General features: G+C 40.8%; 1 protein-coding gene across 1 annotated transcript; it reads left to right on the plus strand.

Moving 5' to 3' along the window:
- The first annotated feature begins 412 nt into the window (after positions 1 to 412).
- LOC311113751 (catalase-like) lies at positions 413 to 15,745 on the plus strand. The gene is made up of 11 exons (XM_084157056.1): positions 413 to 721; positions 1,957 to 2,128; positions 3,794 to 3,904; positions 6,977 to 7,107; positions 7,304 to 7,408; positions 7,711 to 7,836; positions 8,044 to 8,235; positions 8,734 to 9,156; positions 12,650 to 12,757; positions 13,465 to 13,542; positions 13,978 to 15,745. The coding sequence occupies exons 1-11, from the start codon at positions 656 to 658 to the stop codon at positions 14,038 to 14,040; spliced, it is 1,575 nt and encodes a 524-aa protein (XP_084013182.1). The 5' UTR covers positions 413 to 655; the 3' UTR covers positions 14,041 to 15,745.
- The last annotated feature ends 6,804 nt before the right edge of the window (positions 15,746 to 22,549 follow it).

Consider the following 22,549-nt stretch of genomic DNA (forward strand, 5'->3'; position numbering starts at 1 on the left):
TATTGAGTTAAAATAAAAACGTCCATTATTCTTCCCTTGAAGCCACCTACATCCATCCAGTCAACCCTTTCTGCCTATCACGACCTATGCTCCCAATTGAAATGGCTAAATAGCTTTGTGTCCACTCAATTAAACAAATCTCACCAAGCAATAAAACAACTGTCATTTTTGTATTTTCTATTAATGAAAGGAAATCAAGCTCTCTGTCTCTGTGTGCATATGTTTCCGTTACAACACAACATGATGAGTCCACACAAGCACACAGAAGCTATATTGTAACTGCACTTGTGATACACTTAGTCATGGGGTCAGCAGTATCTGATAAATATGACACTTAATCCCTGCCAAGATAGCAATGTAAATATTTCCCATGTTTAATACGTTATTTAGTCTGTTGGCTCACGTGAGAGTTGGATCACAAGCTTGTAGTTCGACTAGACAACGTGAACCAATAATTGACTACTCGTAGAAATAACCCGCAGCTAGGGGTACTTGTTTTTTTGCCCTTATATCCGAAAGTAGTTCAGATGGTGATCAGCCAATAGGAGTCGGGGAGAAAGCAGTACCACCCTAATCGTACAAAGTACAGTGGCTAAATAGCACTCAGAAATATAAGTTTTTCCACTCAGTTGTGGTGTAAAGGTCTGCCTTCAAGATGGACGAGGATAGAGGGAAAGCAACCGATCAAATGAAGCTTTGGAAAGAGGGCCGAAGATCTCAGGTTTGTCCATTTCTATGCTTAGTTTGTGTTGTGCAAATCTGTTTAGAAATGGGTGAGAGATCATGCAAGGGTCGCATTCTGCCTCCCGGACTACTTAGCTATAATGCTAATGTTAGGTAGCTAATTAGCTACACATTACTGAACCATGGTACTGTTCAATTCCACAACCAAATAATGCACATTTGTATTTGAATTGTGTCAATTTTTGATCGTGCAGGAATTCTTAGCTGGCTGCTGTCTACAGCTAAAGTTAGCCTATTACTGCTTATTAGCTAGCTAGCTTGCACTTGCAGTTAGTCGTCACTAGCTGCTGTACCGACAATCACAAAGTCATAAACCCATTTCTACTATTTTCTTCTTAAATAGTGGAAACCCTCGAGCTTTCTTGACATTTGTAGAATAGAATTCCAAAATAATTACAAGGTTAACTAGGGTTTACTCCCATACTCTTGTGACAATGTAATGTATTGAATTAACAGAACTGCAGAGTAGCTATTTGTTTTGATTAGCTAACCAACGTCAGCTAGCTACCCAATTAAATGCCAAGAAGAAGTTGATTGCTTGTGTTTATTTTGCTGGTTTAACGTGAAAACATTACAAGATGAGAATAGAATAATCCGTGACTCTTTGCAATAACTGGATGATATGGACCTTGATTTGTTGGGATAGGAAATGTAGCTAGGTTATTGTCTTGCTATAGTTTAGCCTGGACTCTAGCCATGTCAACTCATGGTTATCTAATCATTGGTGCGCAGGAAGGGTAGGGCTTAATGGGTCAACATTAAGCAAGATTGCAAATAAACAAGGCCAAAAGAGAAATGTAAACTATTTAAGTGGCTTTTAGACTATTATGTAATGCACATATTGAATTGGAGCAATTGCATAATGAAGCTGATTTATGATCATTCAAAGTACAAAAGGCTAGACATGTATAATGTCAGAATTGTACCTATGTCACACATACCTAATGGAACCATTGAGTCTTGTGCCCAGGCTATTAAGTGTCAGGTGCATAAAGTATACCTGTACATTCCTAGTCTTAATGTGTGTGTAGTTATGTCTCCTGAGAGCAAGTCAATTAATAAAGTGTGTTTAAGTGTAGCGGATGTGGAATCAGGAAAAGGACCTACTCTGTTACCAAAGGAAAAGTGAGAAAGTAGGCCTAATGACTGTGTGAATAAAAAGTGTGTAGTGCAATGTCTTATGTATGATGTCTGTCATTGCTTCCCCTTTAGAGGCCAGAGAACCTGACCACTGGTGCTGGTCACCCAATAGGGGACAAGCTGAATATAATAACAGCGGGTCCCCGGGGGCCCCTCCTAGTGCAGGACACCCCGTTCATAGACGAGATGGCCCACTTCGACCGCGAGCGCATCCCAGAGAGGGTGGTGCACGCCAAGGGAGGCGGTGGGTGTCCAGCACTACCAATGAATTTAACAGACACACTGTCCCCTGTAGCTCAGTTGGTAGAGCATGGCGCTTGCAACGCCAGGGTTGTGGGTTCGTTTCCCACGGGGGGCCAGTATGAAAATGTATGCACTCACTAACTGTAAGTCGCTCTGGATAAGAGCATCTGCTAAATGACAAAAAATGTAAAACAATTTAATATACAGTGAGCTCCAAGTATTGGGACAGTGACATTTTGTTTTGTACTCCCACACTTTGGATTTGAAATGATGCAATGACTATGAGGTTAAAGTGCAGACTGTCAGCTTTAATTTGAGGGGATTTCTGTCCATATCGGGGTGAACCGTTTAGAAATGACAGCACTTTTTGTAAATGGTTCCCCCATTTTAGGGGACCAAAAGTATTGGGACAAATTCACTTATACGTATATGTATTAAAGTAGTCAAAAGTTTAGTATTTGGTCCCATATTCCTAGCACGCAGTGATTACATCAAGCTAGTGACTACAATGTTGTTGGGATGCATTTTCTATTTGTTTTGGTTGTGGTTCATATAATCTTGTGCCCACTATAAATAAATGGTAAATAATGTATTGTGCCATTTTGGAGACACTTTTACTGTAAATAAGAATAGAATATATTTCTATACACGTCTACATAATCCTGACTGAATCGTGAATAATGATGAGTGAGAAAGTTACAGAGAATATCATACCCCCAAGACATGCTAACTTCTCACCATTACAATAACAGGGGAGGTTAGCATTTTGGGGGGGGATGATATTTATGCCTCTGTAACTTTCTCACTCATCATTATTCACGATTATCGGTAATCATGGTAGCGTCCACATTAATGTAGAAGTGTTTAGAAACATATTCTATTCTTATTTACAATAAACGTGACTACAAAATGACACAATACATTATTTACCATTAATTTCTATTGGGCACAAAATAATCTGAAACAAACAGCAAATGCATCCAACAAGTTTGTAGAGTCACAAGCTTGATGTAATCATTGCGTGCTAGGAATATGGGACTAAATACTTAACTTTTGACTATTTTAATACACATAAGTGAATTTGTCCCAAAACTTTTGGTCCCCTAAAATGGGGGGGGACTATGTACAAAAAGTGCTGTCATTGCTAAACGGTTCACCCGATATGGATGAAAATACACTCAAATTAAAGCTGACAAATCCAACGTGCTGGCGTACAGAGCCAAAACAACAACAAAATTATCACTGTCCCAATACTTTTGGAGCTCACTGTATTTGTCAGAAACTGTTTTAAGACAGGCTGAAATGACAGAGCTGGACAGTCAGTTAGACGCCACTAGATTTGTTCTTAAGAGTGGACCCTCACAAAGTAATGGTATAGGGGAAACACTTCCCCAGACAGGTCTATCACATTTGAAGTAAACATACTAGAAAGTGTTGGCCTACTTCTGTAAACTACCAACTGTACAAACTGCTCTCTAGTCTACTCAGGGCAGAATATTATAGGACCATGCTTGATCATGTGACGGTGTGTGTTGTTGGCCCACCCTACAGAAGTGTAAAGTGCACCATGTGTATGACTTTATAATTAGCTGTTTACTCACTAACTAGCCTAAACTAGCTAGATGTATACACAGTAACTGACAATGTTCTGCCTCTTGATCCACAGGAGCTTTTGGGTACTTTGAGGTGACACATGACATCTCTCGCTACTGCAAGGCCAAGGTGTTTGAGCATGTTGGCAAGACCACACCTATCGCCATTCGCTTCTCCACCGTGGGTAAGACATTAGCCTACATTACATTTTATTTTTGCATATTTTCCTGGTATTTACTCAGAACATACATGGTAAAATAGTATTTTGAGGCTGCTCACTATGGCTTTTCTATAAAACTGCTACAAACACATTTACACAGTTGCTTTTGTTTCCCTAAGGACATGCATAAAGAAACACTATCAGATTTGCTAGCTCCCAATTCTACTACTGCTACTGTAGAGGAGATGACTAAGAGCATGCTTGTCTGCAAATGCAATGTTTGCCGATACCAGAAGAATCCTGGACAGAGTCAGATAGCCTAGCGGTTAAGAGCATTGGGCCAGTAACCAAAAGGGTGCTGGTTCGAATACCGAGCCGACTAGGTGAAAAATCTCCCGATGTGCCCTTGAGCAAGGCACTAATTACTCCTGTAAATATATATATATATATATATACATACACTAGATGACTGACGGGGGCGCTGTCTGAAGCCAACGCGTCTCCATCTTGGCGTTTCCCCACCATTGTAAAAATATATATATTTTGGAAGCAATAGAAATGCATTTATTAATGTCTAAATTTGTTTTTGTGACGTTTAGTCTATATAACATGAAGAAAAAATGTGTGTTTTATATATACAGTGGGGAGAACAAGTATTTGACACACTGCCGATTTTGCAGGTTTTCCTACTTACAAAGCATGTAGAGGTCTGTAATTTCTATCATAGGTACACTTCAACTGCGAGAGACGGAATCTAAAACAAAAATCCAGAAAATCACATTGTATGATTTTTAAGTAATTAATTAGCATTTTATTGCATGACATAAGTATTTGATACATCAGAAAAGCAGAACTTAATATTTGGTACAGAAACCTTTGTTTGCAATTACAGAGATCATACGTTTCCTGTAGGTCTTGACCAGGTTTGCACACAATGCAGCAGGGATTTTGGCCCACTCCTCCATACAGACCTTCTCCAGATCCTTCAGGTTTCGGGGCTGTCGCTGGGCAATACAGACTTTCAGCTCCCTCCAAAGATTTTATATTGGGTTCAGGTCTGGAGATTAGCTAGGCCACTCCAGGACCTTGAGATGCTTCTTACGGAGCCACTCCTTAGTTGCCCTGGCTGTGTGTTTCGGGTCGTTGTCATGCTGGAAGACCCAGCCACGACCCATTTTCAATGCTCTTACTGAGGGAAGGAGGTTCTTGGCCAAGATCTCGCGATACATGGCCCCATCCATCCTCCCCTCAATACGGTGCAGTCGTCCTGTCCCCTTTGCAGAAAAGTATCCCCAAAGAATGATGTTTCCACCTCCATGCTTCACGGTTGGGATGTTGTTCTTGGGGTTGTACTCATCCTTCTTCTTCCTCCAAACACGGCGAGTGGAGTTTAGACCAAAAAGCTCTATTTTTGTCTCATCAGACCACATGACCTTCTCCCATTCCTCCTCTGGATCATCCAGATGGTCATTGGCAAACTTCAGACGGGCCTGGACATGCGCTGGCTTGAGCAGGGGGACCTTGCGTGCGCTGCAGGATTTTAATCCATGACGGCGTAGTGTGGTACTAATGGTTTTCTTTGAGACTGTGGTCCCAGCTCTCTTCAGGTCATTGACCAGGTCCTGCCGTGTAGTTCTGGGCTGATCCCTCACCTTCCTCATGATCATTGATGCCCCACGAGGTGAGATCTTGCATGGAGCCCCAGACCGAGGGTGATTGACCGTCATCTTGAACTTCTTCCATTTTCTAATAATTGCGCCAACAGTTGTTGCCTTCTCACCAAGCTGCTTGCCTATTGTCCTGTAGCCCATCCCAGCCTTGTGCAGGTCTACAATTTTATCCCTGATGTCCTTACACAGCTCTCTGGTCTTGGCCATTGTGGAGAGGTTGGAGTCTGTTTGATCGAGTGTGTGGACAGGTGTCTTTTATACATGTAACGAGTTCAAACAGGTGCAGTTAATACAGGTGATGAGTGGAGAACAGGAGTGCTTCTTAAAGAAAAACTAACAGGTCTGTGAGAGCCGGAATTCTTACTGGTTGGTAGGTGATCAAATACTTATGTCATGCAATAAAATGCAAATTAATTACTTAAAAATCATACAATGTGATTTTCTGGATTTTTGTTTTAGATTCTGTCTCTCGCAGTTGAAGTGTACCTATGATAAAATGTACAGACCTCTACATGCTTTGTAAGTAGGAAAACCTGCAAAATCGGCAGTGTATCAAATACTTGTTCTCCCCACTGTGTGTATGTGTGTGTGTATATATATATATATATATATATATATATATATATATATATATATATATATATATATATATATATATATATATATATATATATATATATATATATATATATATATATATATATATATATATATATATATATATATATAAAATGGACCTTTGATGTTATGGGGCTATTTTGCTTCCACTGGTCCTGGGGCTCTTGTTAAGGTCAACGATATCATGAACTTTACCAAGTACCAGGACATTTTAGCCAAAAACCTGGTTGCCTCTGCCAGGAGGCTGACACTTGGCCGAAAGTGGATCTTCCAGCAAGACAATAACCCCAAGCACACATCAAAATCTACAAAGAAAAGGTTAATTGACCACAAAATCAACATTTTGCAATGGCCATCTAAGTCCGGAATAGAAACCCATTGAAAACCTGTGGTTTGAATTGAAGAGGGCAGTCTATAAGCGCAGACGAAGGATATCAAGGATCTGGAAGGATTCTGTATGGAGGAATGGTATAAGATCCTTCCCAATGTGTTCTCCAACTTATAAAACATTTTAGAAAAAGTCTCAGTGCCGTTATCCTCGCAATGGTATTTGTATAAAATAATACAATTTCCCAATTTTTGGGGATCATACAATATAGCTCAGTATTTTAATTAATGTATACAGCCATTTTCGCTCATCTTTATCAAGGGTGTCGATAATTTCGGACCCCACTGTACATCATCAATACATCATTGAATAAATACCAGAAATACCAGAAAATACACAATGTCATATTTTCTTTTTTCTAATGTCTTGTGTTTAAACTGTGAGTTTCTTATCATCCTATTTTGTCTCGAACTCATGTAGCTGGGGAATCGGGCTCAGCAGACACAGTGCGAGACCCACGTGGCTTTGCAGTCAAGTTCTACACTGACGAGGGCAACTGGGACCTTACTGGCAACAACACCCCCATATTCTTTATCAGGGATGCCATGCTGGTGAGTTCAGACACATTTGAGTCAAGATTGCGCCTGGGTGTGCCTTGCCAAGATTCAGTCTTTGTCACATGACATGGAATACAAGGAGTGGAATGTTAGCTAAACAGACTGGCAACCAGGTTAAGACATTAGTTCATCTCTCCGTATGATATTAAATACCATTACACATCTCTCTGATTTCCCTTTGTTTGTGCAGTTCCCATCCTTCATCCACTCTCAGAAGCGCAACCCCCAGACTCACCTGAAGGACCCAGACATGGTGTGGGACTTCTGGAGCATGCGGCCTGAGTGTATGCATCAGGTGCTGTATCTGCTCCTCTCTACCCGCCACCAAACCTTTACACGTGCACGCACAAAAGATAGAATCAGAAAATGCATTGCATTTTCTGATTTCACCCCACACTAAAGCCAAATTCTAGTAAGAACATGTCATTAACAGCTTCCAAGCTATGCCACTATATCTAGAAATGGTGGTTGCTTCATTAGTTTAAATAGATTATTATATCATTCTTCTACATACATGTTTTTATATCTTATAAAAGCTACATTGCTTATGACTGAAGATGTGCCTTTGTTCATAATTTTGTCTTAATCTCTGTGAAGGTGTCGTTCCTGTTCAGTGACCGTGGTCTGCCCGACGGCTTCCGCCACATGAACGGCTACGGATCCCACACCTTCAAGCTGGTCAATGCCGAGGGTCAGCCAGTCTACTGCAAGTTCCACTACAAGGTCAGAGCACAAACTAAAAATGATGTTGTGAACAGGATAGTACAGGACTAGTGAAATGTGCTACACTTACATGGATATAGGAGTCGACAATACTTCATTAACTGAAGGATGCAAGAGAGTAATGGTGGGTAAAGAAGGACATGTAGTTAGAAAAATTGGGATGGGTCCATAGTAACCCATAGCATCCTTCCTCTGCTCTCCTCTCAGACCAACCAGGGTATCAAGAACATGAAACCTGAGGACGCCGAGCGCCTGGCCTCCACCGACCCGGACTACGCCATCCGAGACCTTTACACCTCCATCGCCAACGGCAATTTCCCCTCCTGGTCATTCTACATCCAGGTCATGACCTTTGACCAGGCTGAGAAGTTCCAGTGGAACCCCTTTGACCTGACCAAGGTACCATAGAGAGACAATTTTAATGCTCATAATCTTCTATTCAATTATGTGGGGACGCTAACCTCTTATTACATTTTATCTGTACTTTACATTGGTTTTTAAAAAATGTGACAGAAATACCAGAACTGTCTTAGTATTCTACTTTGTTAGCCATTTAAACAAGATGTCCCAACAATATTCTGAGTATCTAGACATTTGCACTACTCTGACTTTTCCACCAGAGAGGGGACTTACTCCACATAACCACTGAAAGATCTGAAAGTGGTCTGAGATCTGTTATGGTATCATAGCATTTGTGAATGGTAGTATAATTGGCAACTGACTCAATAGCTCCAATTTAGTCAGGATAATTATTAGGTGAAAATAGTACAGTATAGGGGGTAATGCATGCTTACATTTTCTATTTAAAAAAATATTTGTCCTCCAAGAATGGCTAGAAATCTCTTGCACATCCGTGCACCTTGGTTGGCCTGAGAGGTAGCAACTCTTTTTCCTTAGGTGTGGTCTCACAAGGAGTACCCTCTCATTCCCGTGGGGAGGTTGGTGCTCAACAGAAACCCTGCCAACTACTTTGCTGAGATCGAGCAGCTGGCCTTTGACCCCAGCAACATGCCCCCTGGTATCGAGCCCAGCCCCGACAAGATGCTGCAGGGGCGTCTGTTCTCCTACCCAGACACACACCGCCACCGGCTGGGAACCAACTACCTGCAGCTGCCCGTCAACTGCCCCTTCAAAACCCGTGTGTCCAACTACCAGCGAGACGGGCCCATGTGCATGTTCGACAACCAGGCTGGCGCTCCCAACTACTTCCCCAACAGCTTCAGTGCTCCAGAGACCCAGCGGCAGAACGTGGAGACCAGGTTTAAGGTGTCCCCAGACGTGGGCCGCTACAACAGCGCTGACGACGATAATGTCACACAGGTAATGTATCTATGTAGAGCGCAGTGTGCACATACAGGTAACTGCCAAAATAAAGGAAACACTTGAGTAAATGACAGTTCTGGGGGCTCTGTTATGGGGTGGAGTGCATTTTTCTGGAATGGTTTAGGTCCACTCAACCCCTTAGAGGGCAAGGTAAACGGCAGTAAACACACAGCCATACTGAGTGATCACCTTCAACCTATGGTGAATCATTTCTATCCTGATGGGAGTGGTCTCTTCCAGGATGGCAATGCCCCCATTCACAGGGCAAGAGTGGTCACTGAATGGTTTGATGAACATGAAAACAATGTAAACAATATGCCATTGCCGTCTCAGTCACCAGATCTCAACCCAATTTAACACTTATGGAAGATTCTGGAACGGCGCCTGAGACAGCGTTTTCCATCAACAAAACACCAAATTATGGAATTTATTGTGGAAGAAAGGTGTCGTATCTCTCCAATAGAGAATCTATGCCAAGGCACATTGAAGCTTTACTGATGGATCGTGGGGGCCCAAGGCCCTATTAAGACATAAGACACTTTATGTTGGGTGTTTCCTTTATTTTGGCAGTTACTTGTATGTAGGGTATATTGGTCAAGTTATTGCTTAACATTATGAATTAATCTCTAAGGACAAATTAATGGGGGGCACCAGTCTGTTATTGGACAAACATGGTATTTTAAGAAGACCTGACTTATCTTAACAATAACACATAAGACAGAAATTAGAATAATAGTAATATTTTATTTATCTAAAGGTATATCTGATGAGCCTAATATCAGATTCATGAATTCATACGGTTTTCAAGAGCTTGTTTTGTATTAGAGAAACCCATAACAGGTAAAATACAGAAGTTGAATAATAAAAATAGTAAAAATCTATGAATTGATCAATGGTTACAGCAGTAATGATAATAGTGGTATCAAATCGATACAGGAGAATGATGAATTAAGTCATTTGTTTATCAGCAAACTACTAGAGAATGATATTCTCAATTTGGATAGAACAATGTTTAAACATTCAAGACTATACTTAAAGGGTAGGTAGCATAAACATAACCACATGTAACATATGGATTTGCATTAGTATATGCATCAATTGTCCCAATGCAAAGTTACACCTCACTTTTCTATTTCTGAAGTTATTACATTAAACTGATCAGAATGCCAAAGTCATGCCGGGGGGAAAAAGTGTGCCGTGTAACATAATATGGAGGACTTGCAAGCCAGGCTATTCCCTATAATGTAAACTCCAACAGAAATAACTTAAAATGTATAACTCCAAATTAAACCAAATAATTTACACTCATGACAAATGGCCCTACTAGCCTGCTAATGTTACAGGACTGCATGATTCAGCCGGTTGCTATCAACAACTAGCTTACAGTTACATTTAGGGCTGTCCCCGACCAAAGAAAATAGTAGTCTGTTCTTTCGACCAATCGATTGGTCGAAATTTTAAAACATGTGTTTTTCCATATAGACACACCCTATGTGTTTGAATAAAGTCAACTATATGCATTGAGCTTGTCTGATGCTTTAAACTCACAGTTTGATGAAATAAGACACAAATGATTCAAGAGGGACCCAGAGATCAAGGTAAACAGAAGAAGAAAAAAAGCCATATCTCAGACTGCCCATCTTAATATTTTCCTTTTTATTGGCCAGTCTGAGATATGGCTTTTTCTTTGCAACTCTGCCTAGAAGGTCAGCGTCCCGGAGTCACCTCTTCACTGTTGACGTTGATACTGGTGTTTTGCGGGTACTATTTAATGCACCCGCAAAACAGTTGAGGACCTGTGAGTCGTCTGTTTCTCAAACTAGACACTAATGTATTTGTCCTCTTGCTCAGTTGTGCACCGGGGCCTACCACCCCTCTTTCTATTCTGGTTAGAGCCAGTTTGCGCTGTTCTGTGAAGGGAGTAGTACACAGCATTGTACGAGATCTTCAGTTTCTTGACAATTTCTCGCATGGAATAGCCTTCATTTCTCAGAACAAGAATAGACTGACGAGTTTCAGAAGATAGTTATTTGTTTCTGTCCATTTTGAGCCCGTAATCAAACCCACAATTGCTGATGCTCCAGATACTGAAGTAGTCTAAAGAAAGCCAGTTTTATTGCTTCCTTAATCAGCACAACAGTTTTCAGCTGTGCTAACATAATTGCAAAAGGGTTTTCCAATGATCAGCCGTTTCCAGCTACAATAGCCATTTACAACATTAACAATGTCTACACTGTATTTCTGATCAATTTGATGTTATTTTAATGGACAATTTTTATTTTATTTTTCAAAAACAAGGACATTTCTAAGTGACCCCAAACTTTTGAACGTTAGTGTATGTATGTACAGTACCAGTCAAAAGTTTGGACACACCTACTCATTCCAGGGTTTTTCTTTATTTGTACTATTTTCTACATTGTAGAATAATAGTGAAGACATCAAAACTATGAAAAAACACATGTAATCATGTAGTAACCAAAAAAGTGTTAAACAAATAAAAAATATAGTTTATATTTGAGGTTCTTCAAAGTAGCCACCCTTTGCCTTGATGACAGCTTTGCTACTTTGAAGTTGGATCAGGTTAAGGTTTTTCTTCTTCTGGTTATCTAGATCTCTGGCGCCCTCTTGAGGCATCAAAATGTACGCTTAAAGTATCAGACAAGCTCAATGCATATAGTTCATTTTATTAAAGCACTGCACTCGATTGGTCGAAAGAACAGACGACATTCGGTCGACCAATATGTTTTTGGGTCAGGGACAGCCCTAGATCAGCCAGATGCAAGCCGGTGATCCGCAGTAGTTTGCTCGGCTTCAAGGGAGAAGGACAATTTATAAGAGGAACATACAACATACTTTTCACTAACCCCAACCTTTTACGAGGCTCATGTTTTATGTGCTGTCAGGAAATGTGTTTTAGATTACATCTTGATCCATTGTTGAATGCATAGGCCTTCTTTCTTAGAAAAAGGCTTGCCACATAAAAGTTAGTCGATCTGGACTTTATTACCCCGTCATATACTGGAGCAAAGAGCATTCCAGCTCTGGCTCTTCCAGGATGTGTAGATTGGGGCCATATCCTGGCCCTGTTGGTCAAGCCTGGCACTTCAAAAGGGTTCAATCAGGGTTCCTGGTCGCAAGAGGTTGAAAGGCCCCTGTCCAGTAAAGAGGGTTGCGCTGCTGTGACGTGAGGGTGAATTCCTACACATAGAGATCTGTGTGCACTGCCAGGCACAATGATGATACGCTCTATATAGAACTCTAAATCTCATTTTTTAAGCAATACTACTTTTTTCTGTGTTCAAATGATTATAAAGGTTTTGTGAGTAACTATAAATAAATAAAATCCCTACTAACTATAATGCTTATCATGCTTACAAATGTTTATAAATGATTACAAAGAATGAAATATTGTTTATTAATTGTTTATTAATGCTTATTCATGTGTTGGTTTGTGTGTGTGACCAGTTGCTTGACCTTGTGTGTATTGCAGGTGCGTACCTTCTTCACTGAGGTGCTGAATGAGGAGGAGCGCCAGAGGCTCTGTCAGAACATGGCTGGTGCCCTGAAGGGAGCCCAAGTCTTCATCCAGAAACGCTGGGTGAGTTCTTCTCCTCCTCATCATCATAATCGTCATCATTATGATTGTCTTAAGTCACCATTTTCATCATCATTGGGATCAGCAATCATGTTATATTTATATATCTTCATGTATCTTATCATCACAATCATCATCATTACTATTCAAATCAAACTCTCCTCCACCACACTGTCATCAGAAAGTATTCCCACCCCTTGACTTTTTTCACATTTTGTTGTTACAAAGTGGGATTCAAATTGATTTGTCCTTTTTTGTCAATGATCTACACAAAATACTCTGTCAAAGTGGAAGAAAAATACAAACATTTGTAAAAAAATATATATAGTGAGATCATTTCTTTCTTGCGGGATATGTACAGTTGAAGTCGGAAGTTTACATACACTTAGGTTGGCGTCATTAAAACTAGTTTTTCAACCACTCCACACATTTCTTGTTAACAAACTATAGTTTTGGCAAGTCGGTTAGGACATCTACTTTGTGCATGACACAAGTAACTTTTCCAACAATTGTTTACAGACAGATTATTTCACTTATTATTCACTGTATCACAATTCCAGTGGGTCAGAAGTTTACATGCACTAAGTTGACTGTGCCTTTAAACAGCTTGGAAAATTCCAGAAAATGATGTCATGGCTTTAGAAGCTTCTGATAGGCTAATTGAGATCATTTGAGTCAATTGACCCTGCTCTTACGTCCTGTTTTTCCAGGTGCAGAACCTGATGGCTGTGCATGCAGACTATGGAAACGGGGTTCAGGCCCTACTCAACAACGCTGAACCCACGAAGGTAAGTCCATTCATTCTTGTCAATTAAAAGGGTCTTTGCCTATTTCAATCAAAGTCAAAATAGGAAAAGCACTCGCATATCTGAGACGGCTTGTTGCAGACGCGTGGGAATAATTGGATGGAAATATTTGGGAAAAAAGAAAGATCCAAGTATAGTCAAATCATTTACATGAGCAGTTTTAGGTATATTGCAGATCCTTCATGAAAATCAATAGTTGCACACATGAACTAAAGTCTTTTTTGCCCTTGTTCTTTTTAATGCAGGGAGAACTTTTTGTTTACCTTTTTTCTTATTCCTTCCCATTTAATATGTATTTGTGTTGTAACTGTTTCTCTCAGGACCCCTTGTAAACAAGATTGTGTTTTACTGGTTTATATCCACAAATCTATTTTCACTTTCTTTCCCTTTGTCTCCTTCCCTCCTCCTCTCTACCAGGACTCTGTGAGAGTGTACACCCGTGGAGGTGCGTCTGCCATCGCTGCCTCCTCCAAGATGTGATGCCTTAACTTCCACCTGGGGGCAGTTCCACCTGTTGCACTTACCATCCACTATAGAAGATCGTACTACCAACCGTCCGTAAATGCTATAGATAATTAAATGGCAAACGATCATGATTATTATTTTTGTAATTCCTCAGGCTACTTACTGCACAGATGACGAGAGAGTCAGTTCTTACATGTAGTTTCCTGTCCATTTTGCCTAAGTTCACACATAAATGAATATAGTCAGACTGCAGCCCTATGGGAGAAAGATCTGACCCCACATCAGTCAAATACACAGATGCTATCTGAAAAGCCATGCATTTATTCAGTTGTTTTATAGTATAATTTTCATTCCATTGTCAGTATAGTGTTTCATCTCTTTCCCAATTACTTATTGTGTATGTGTCCATGCCTCATGTATGCCCTGATAGTTAGCTTAATAAACAGGTATGTGTTAGCTAGCCTATATCCTAGTTCAAATAAGATTCATAATTATTTTACAGTATGTAGCAGTTTAAACTTCTGAGTTCTCTTCAAACATTTTTCAGTGCTTAGGCCTACACCATATTTCTTGGTTATATTAGAAATGGTTTCAGGCCATCGATCGGTGTGATTCAGACATGAATTAAGTCATCGTCCTCGTAGCCAAACCAACACAGCAGTGCCTTTTGGGTTAGACACAAATCCCTAACACCATGGCAGGATCAGGGCTTTGCCTAGACTCGCTATAAAACAAAATGGTCATGTACCAAATGTTTAGTGTATATTAGTGTTGATTTGTGTAGATACACTGTACCAGAATGAATCACTGGAGAGTTGTAGTTTGGTTGAGTTAGGGCTGGGGAAATAAGAACCACCACTGTTTCCTGTACAGGAAACGTAGTCCTTATCTCTTCTCACAAGCCTCCAGACTCGATTGCTATGTTGCAGCTTATCACTGTTAGTGTTTCGGTGTTAGGTAGCATTCCCACTCATATCGCCCGTCTGAAGGGAAGTGATTTGCTATATTAACATGAAATTGTGACCAGCTTTGAACCACAAAATGATGCACTAAATCAAAAGCTAATGCTATATTTGTGGTTTTGGTGTGTGTCTGGTTTAAAGAAGGCCTATCTTACCTCCAGGTTATGCAGGCTTTTGTTATAGTCCAGGACTATACCTGATTCTACATATCAAGCCCTTGATTAGTTGATAGAGGAGTGTTACTAGGCTGGAATAAAAGCCTGCACACCCTGTTGGTCTCCAGGACCAGTATTGAATACATTGAGAATTTTTATAGGGTTGTCATCTGTGCTGCTGTTCAAGCCGTAAATGGTGGTTTGTCCTTTGGAGGTCCCAGCATTTCAACGCGATATTCAGGTCCATTAGAAGATTTACAAATGCAAACAGACACAGGAGAGTGGTTAAGACTTTAAAGTAAGCATACCAGACACTCAACAGACATAGCTATGGGTAAACACTTTGACAATGACTGATTTCAACTGTACAAAACATTTAAGCCAGGTTCATACTTTGTTTCCATCAATTCATTTTCAACTATAGGTCTACATTGTCTGAATAGTGAGCTAGCATTTTCTTCACACAGTGTAACCAGTTGATAATATTTTATAGGTCATGTGGGGGAATGATTTAGCTTTATTATGTTGTATATTTCCACACTTTGCTTTATAATATAATTGTTTAAACGATCAATTAACCATAAACATAACATCTCAATTGAAGCCATGGTATCAGACTTTTATTTTATATATATATATATATAATGTATATATGTGTATATATATATATATATAATGTATATATGTATATATGTGTATGTGTGTCAGACTTTTTCCACATTTTGTTAGGTTAAAGCCTTATTCTAAAATTGATTAAATGTTTTTTTTCTCTCATGAATCTGCACACAATACCCCATAATGTCAAAGCAAAAACAGGATTTTAGAATTTATAAAAAATATAAAATAAATGAAATATTACATTTACATAGGTATTCAGACCCTTTTACTCAGCACTTTGTTGAAGCACCTTTTGGCAGCGATTACAGCCTTGAGTTTTCTTGGGTATGACGTTGCAAGCTTGGCACACCTGTATTTGGGGAGTTTCTCCCATTCTTCTCTGCAGATCCTCTCAAGCTCTGTCATGTTGGATGGGGAGCGTTGCTGCACAGTTATTTTCAGGTCTCTCCAGAGATGTTCAATCGGGCTCAAGTCCGGCCTCTGGCTGGACCACTCAAGGACATTCAGAGACTTATCCCGAAGCCACTCCTGCGTTGTCTTGGCGTTGTCCTGTTGGAAGGTGAACCTTTGCCACAGTCCTGAGCACTCTGGAGCAGGTTTTCATCAAGGATCGCTCTGTACTTTGCTCCGTTCATCTTTTCCTCGATCCTGACTAGTCTCCCAGTCGCTGCCGCTGAAAAACATCCCCACAGCATGATGCTGCCACCACCATGCTTCACCGTACGGATAATAATAATAATAATATAATATGCTATTTAGCAGACGCTTTTATCCAAAGCGACTTACAGTCATGCGTGCATACATTTTTGTGTATGGGTGGTCCCGGGGATCGAACCCACTACCTTGGCATTACAAGCGCCGTGCTCTACCAGCTGAGCTACAGAGGACCACATATGGTGCCAGCTTTCCTCCAGAGTTGACGCTTGGCATTCAGGCCAAAGAGTTCAGTCTTGGTTTCATCAGACCAGATAATCTTGTTTCTCATGGACAGAGTCTTTTAGGTGCCTTTTGGCAAACTCCAAGCAGGCTGTCATGTTCCTTTTTCTGAGGAGTGGCTTCTGTCTGGCCACTTTACCATAAATCCCTGATTGGTGGAGTGCTGCAGAGATGGTTGTCCTTCTGGAAGGTTCTCCCATCTCCACAGAGGAACTCTGTCAGGGTGACCATTGGGTTCTTGGTCACCTCCCTGACCAAGGCCCTTCTCCCCCGATTGCTCAGTTTGGCCGGGGGACCAGCTCTAGTCTTGGTGGTTCCGAACTTCTTCCATTTAAGAACGATGGAGGTCACTGTGTTCTTGGGGACCTTCAATGCTGCAGAAATGTTTTGGTATCCTTCCCCAGATCTGTGCCTCAACACAATCCTGTCTCTGAGCTCTACGGACAATTCCTTTGACCTCATGGCTTGGTTTTTGCTCTGACATGCATTGTCAACTGTGGGACCTTATATAGACAGGTGTATGCCTTTCCAAATCATGTCCAATCAATAGATTTTTTTTTTCTCCACAGGTGGACTCTAAAAACTTGTTTTCACTTTTTCATTATGGGGTATTGTGTGTGTGTGGGTTGCTGAGGATTTTATTTTTCTTAATCCATTTTAGAATAATGCTAATGTAACAATGTGGAAAGTCAAGGGTCTGAATACTTTCCGAAGGCACTGTACATTTATGCAACATGTTGTGTAATTGTCTGAGGTGGTCGGCACCCCCAATCATAGGTACACGTCAACTATGACAGACAAAATGAGGAAAAAAATTCCAGAAAATCACATTGTAGGATTTTTTTATGAATTTATTTGCAAATTATGGTGGAAAATAAGTATTTGGTCAATAACAAAAGTTTCTCAATACTTTGTTATATACCCTTTGTTGGCAATGACACAGGTCAAACGTTTTCTGTAAGTCTTCACAAGTTTTTCACACACTGTTGCTGGTATTTTGGCCCATTCCTCCATGCAGATCTCCTCTAGAGCAGTGATGTTTTGGGGCTGTCGCTGGGCAACACGGACTTTCAACTCCCTCCAAAGATTTTCTATGGGGTTGAGATCTGGAGACTGGCTAGGCCACTCCAGGACCTTGAAATGCTTCTTACGAAGCCACTCCTTCGTTGCCCGGGCGGTGTGTTTGGGATCATTGTCATGCTGAAAGACCCAGCCACGTTTCATCTTCAATGCCCTTGCTGATGGAAGGAGGTGTTCACTCAAAATCTCACGATACATGGCCCCATTCATTCTTTCCTTTACACGGATCAGTCGTCCTGGTCCCTTTGCAGAAAAACAGCCCCAAAGCATGATGTTTCCACCCCCATGCTTCACAGTAGGTATGGTGTTCTTTGGATGCAACTCAGCATTCTTTGTCCTCCAAACACAACGAGTTGAGTTTTTACCAAAAAGTTATATTTTGGTTTCATCTGACCATATGACATTCTCCCAATCCTCTTCTGGATCATCCAAATGCACTCTAGCAAACTTCAGACGGGCCTGGACATGTACTGGCTTAAGCAGGGGGACACGTCTGGCACTGCAGGATTTGAGTCCCTGGCGGCGTAGTGTGTTACTGATGGTAGGCTTTGTTACTTTGGTCCCAGCTCTCTGCAGGTCATTCACTAGGTCCCCCGTGTGGTTCTGGGATTTTTGCTCACCGTTCTTGTGATCATTTTGACCCCACGGGGTGAGATCTTGCGTGGAGCCCCAGATCGAGGGAGATTATCAGTGGTCTTGTATGTCTTCCATTTCCTAATAATTGCTCCCACAGTTGATTTCTTCAAACAAAGCTGCTTACCTATTGCAGATTCAGTCTTCCCAGCCTGGTGCAGGTCTACAATTTTGTTTCTGGTGTCCTTTGACAGCTCTTTGGTCTTGGCCATAGTGGAGTTTGGAGTGTGACTGTTTGAGGTTGTGGACAGGTGTCTTTTATACTGATAACAAGTTCAAACAGGTGCCATTAATACAGGTAACGAGTGGAGGACAGAGGAGCCTCTTAAAGAAGAAGTTACAGGTCTGTGAGAGCCAGAAATCTTGCTTGTTTGTAGGTGACCAAATACTTATTTTCCACCATAATTTGCTAATAAATTCATAAAAAATCCTACAATGTGATTTTCTGGAGAAAAAAAATCTCAATTTGTCTGTCATAGTTGACGTGTACCTATGATGAAAAGTACAGGCCTCTCTCATCTTTTTAAGTGGGAGAACTTGCACAATTGGTGGCTGACTAAATACTTTTTAAGGCCCGAGGGGGTGTGGTATATGGGCAATATACCACGGCTTAGGGCTGTTCTTAAGCGCGATGCAACGTGGAGTGCCTTATTGCTATTATAAACTGGTTACCAATGTACATAATTACAGCTGTAAAATTATTGTTTTGTCATACCCCTATACCACGGCTTTCAGCCAATCAGCATTCAGGGCTTGAACCACCCAGTTTATAATATTTATTATATCACGGGCCCCTGTCACGTAGAATATATTTTGCATTTAGGAGATCTGACATTTATTAATATGATATATCACTTAGCAAATGTTTTAATTGCTTGAGTTAATAAATCATAATTCATAACCATAACATAACCTTGCCTTCATAGGAATGAAGGCAAGGTTATATTTCACCCAATGAATGAATGATCAATTAATTAGTTAATAATTAATTCCATATTCTTGTCTGCGATGGTCGTTGAACTCTCAACCTTTTTGTCCCGTAGCACTGCGCGCTATCATCTAAATAGAATTGGGCTGATAGAGTGCTAGGCTCTGGCAGAAGATTGCGGGTTCGCCACCTACCGTGGACAAGCTTGCTCTCTTTACCTGTTCCATTACAAAAATGTATTGAAATTCTTGCATATGGAAATGATTAAAAGATAATTGATTTATTTTACATCATTACAATGGCATGTTTTTAATTCACCTGGCATCTATGAAAAGGCAACTATGTTCAAGAGAGGGGAGAGGGTATATTTGAAACAGGTGTTTATTTACTGAAATATGTGCCCTTTCCCGGTTATTAAAAGGGACAGGCGGCTATTTGAGACCTTTGCTTTTAATTGAAGTTTTATGATACAAATAGCATTATGGTTTTAGGTGCCAAGGAATAGCTGCTTGGATCGGAGAGTAGGCAGAGCGTGCTTTAAGCTTTCCTGAATGACTGGGCCTGCTGGGAGCATAGGCCTATGTGGCCACATTATTATAGGACGACTTGGGAGAGTGATGATCCGCAACAGACAGCGCATCTCATTATCAGACTGGCCTGTTACTGTGCCTGTCTAGACCTTATAAACTGTCGATAGTATACCCACAACTGATCCAAATGGAATGAATCATTCAAATCATAGGGCGTTTGGGCCTTTATTCAAATGACATTTTCACTGCAGTTTACAGCCAAGAGTAGAATGATGTACTCACTTGAAAACAATAATGCAATTGTTCATTGCATTGTGTTGTTGTAGGCTAGTCTAGGTAGTATACAGTGAGGGGGAAAAAGTATTTGATCCCCTGCTGATTTTGTATGGTTGCCCACTGACAAAGAAATTATCAGTCTATAATTTTAATGGTAGGTTTATTTGAACAGTGAGAGACAGAATAACAACAACAAAATCCAGAAAAACGCATGTCAAAAATGTTATAAATTGATTTGCATTTTAATGAGGGAAATAAGTATTTGACCCCCTCTCAATCAGAAATATTTCTGGCTCCCAGGTGTCTTTTATACAGGTAACGAGCTGAGATTAGGAGCACACTCTTAAAGGGAGTGCTCCTAATCTCAGCTTGTTACCTGTATAAAAGACACCTGTCCACAGAAGCAATCAATCAATCAGATTCCAAACTCTCCACCATGGCCAAGACCAAAGAGCTCTCTAAGGATGTCAGGGATACGATTGTAGACCTACACAAGGCTGGAATGGGCTACAAGACCATCGCCAAGCAGCTTGGTGAGAAGGTGACAACAGTTGGTGCGATTATTCGCAAATGGAAGAAACACAAAATAACTGTCAATCTCCCTCAGCCTGGGGATCCATGCAAGATCTCACCTCGTGGAGTTGCAATGATCATGAGAACGGTGAGGAATCAGCCCAGAACTACACGGGAGGATCTTGTCAATGCAGCTGGGACCATAGTCACCAAGAAAACAATTGGTAACACACTACGCCGTGAAGGACTGAAATCCTGCAGCGCCCGCAAGGTCCCCCTGCTCAAGAAAGCACATATACAGGCCCGTCTGTATATGTGCTTTCTTGAATCATTCAAATCATAGGGCGTTTGGGCCTTTATTCTGACTGATTCAGAGGAGAACTGGGTGAAAGTGTTGTGGTCAGATGAGACCAAAATGGAGCTCTTTGGCATCAACTCAACTCGCCGTGTTTGGAGGAGGAGGAATGCTGCCTATGACCCCAAGAACACCATCCCCACCGTCAAACATGGAGGTGGAAACATTATGCTTTGGGGGTATTTTTTGGCTAAGGGGACAGGACAACTTCACCGCATCAAAGGGACGATGGACGGGGCCATGTACCGTCAAATCTTGGGTGAGAACCTCCTTCCCTCAGCCAGGGCATTGAAAATGGGTCGTGGATGGGTATTCCAGCATGACAATGACCCAAAACACACGGCCAAGGCAACAAAGGAGTGGCTCAAGAAGAAGCACATTAAGGTCCTGGAGTGGCCTAGCCAGTCTCCAGACCTTAATCCCATAGCAAATCTGTGGAGGGAGCTGAAGGTTCGAGTTGCCAAACGTCAGGCTCGAAACCTTAATGACTTGGAGAAGATCTGCAAAGAGGAGTGGGACAAAATCCCTCCTGAGATGTGTGCAAACCTGCAAGAAATGTCTGACCGCTGTGATTGCCAACAAGGGTTTTGCCACCAAGTACTAAGTCATGTTTTGCAGAGGGGTCAAATACTTATTTCCCTCATTAAAATGCAAATCAATTGATAACATTTTTTACATGCATTTTTCAAGATTTTTTTGTTGTTATTCTGTCTCTCACTGTTCAAATAAACCTACCATTAAAATTATAGACTGATCATGTCTTTGTCAGTGGGCAAACGTACAAAATCAGCAGGAGATCAAATAATTGTTTCCCTCACTGTAACTGTTTATGTGTGGTAGGGTACTATGGGGCGAGATGCCCACTGGGGTAAGAGGCCCCCCCGTAATTCTCACAAAAATCAAGTTATTTTTTTTAAACAGTTCCTCTTGCTGCTACTAGTCTTGATCAACTACAAATGTAATCTGTTTCATCAACATTTTTGAAGTCATTCCATCAACACAATTTTGAGGTAAGTTGATCACATTTTGTAATTTAGAAAAAGTTGTAGATATAATCCAATGAAGTTAGATCCATTATTTATTTTATATATACATGTAGGGAAGCCTTAAAATAAATCATCCACTTGTTTAGAGAGAAAAAATGTTGATTGTTTTTGAGTAAAGTAGTAATATGTTAGGTTTGTATGTTGGGGGTAAGATGCCCCCCCTCTGGTTGATCATTTGTTTGAGGGAAACGCACAACCAGTTAGCATAAGCTAATGTCTGCTAGCATAGCTAGCTAGCCCCCAGGGTTAGGATTAGGTTTAGAATAGGGGCCAGGGTTAGGATTAGAATATGGGTTTGCGTTAGAATAGGGGTTAGGGTTAGATTAGGGGTCAGTCCTCCACCATTCCTAAAATACTATCATTTATTTATTTTTAGATGAGAGTTTACAAGAAAATATATGGTTGTGGTGGCTATGGTGAAGATGCGCTTCGTTGTGTCCTGAATGCTACTGAAAATGGGCAGGGCATTAAGGTAGATGCCTGTGCTTTTAA

The sequence above is a fragment of the Coregonus lavaretus genome (assembly GCF_964263955.1).
Source record: "Coregonus lavaretus genome assembly, chromosome: 40".
Lineage (NCBI taxonomy): Eukaryota > Metazoa > Chordata > Actinopteri > Salmoniformes > Salmonidae > Coregonus > Coregonus lavaretus.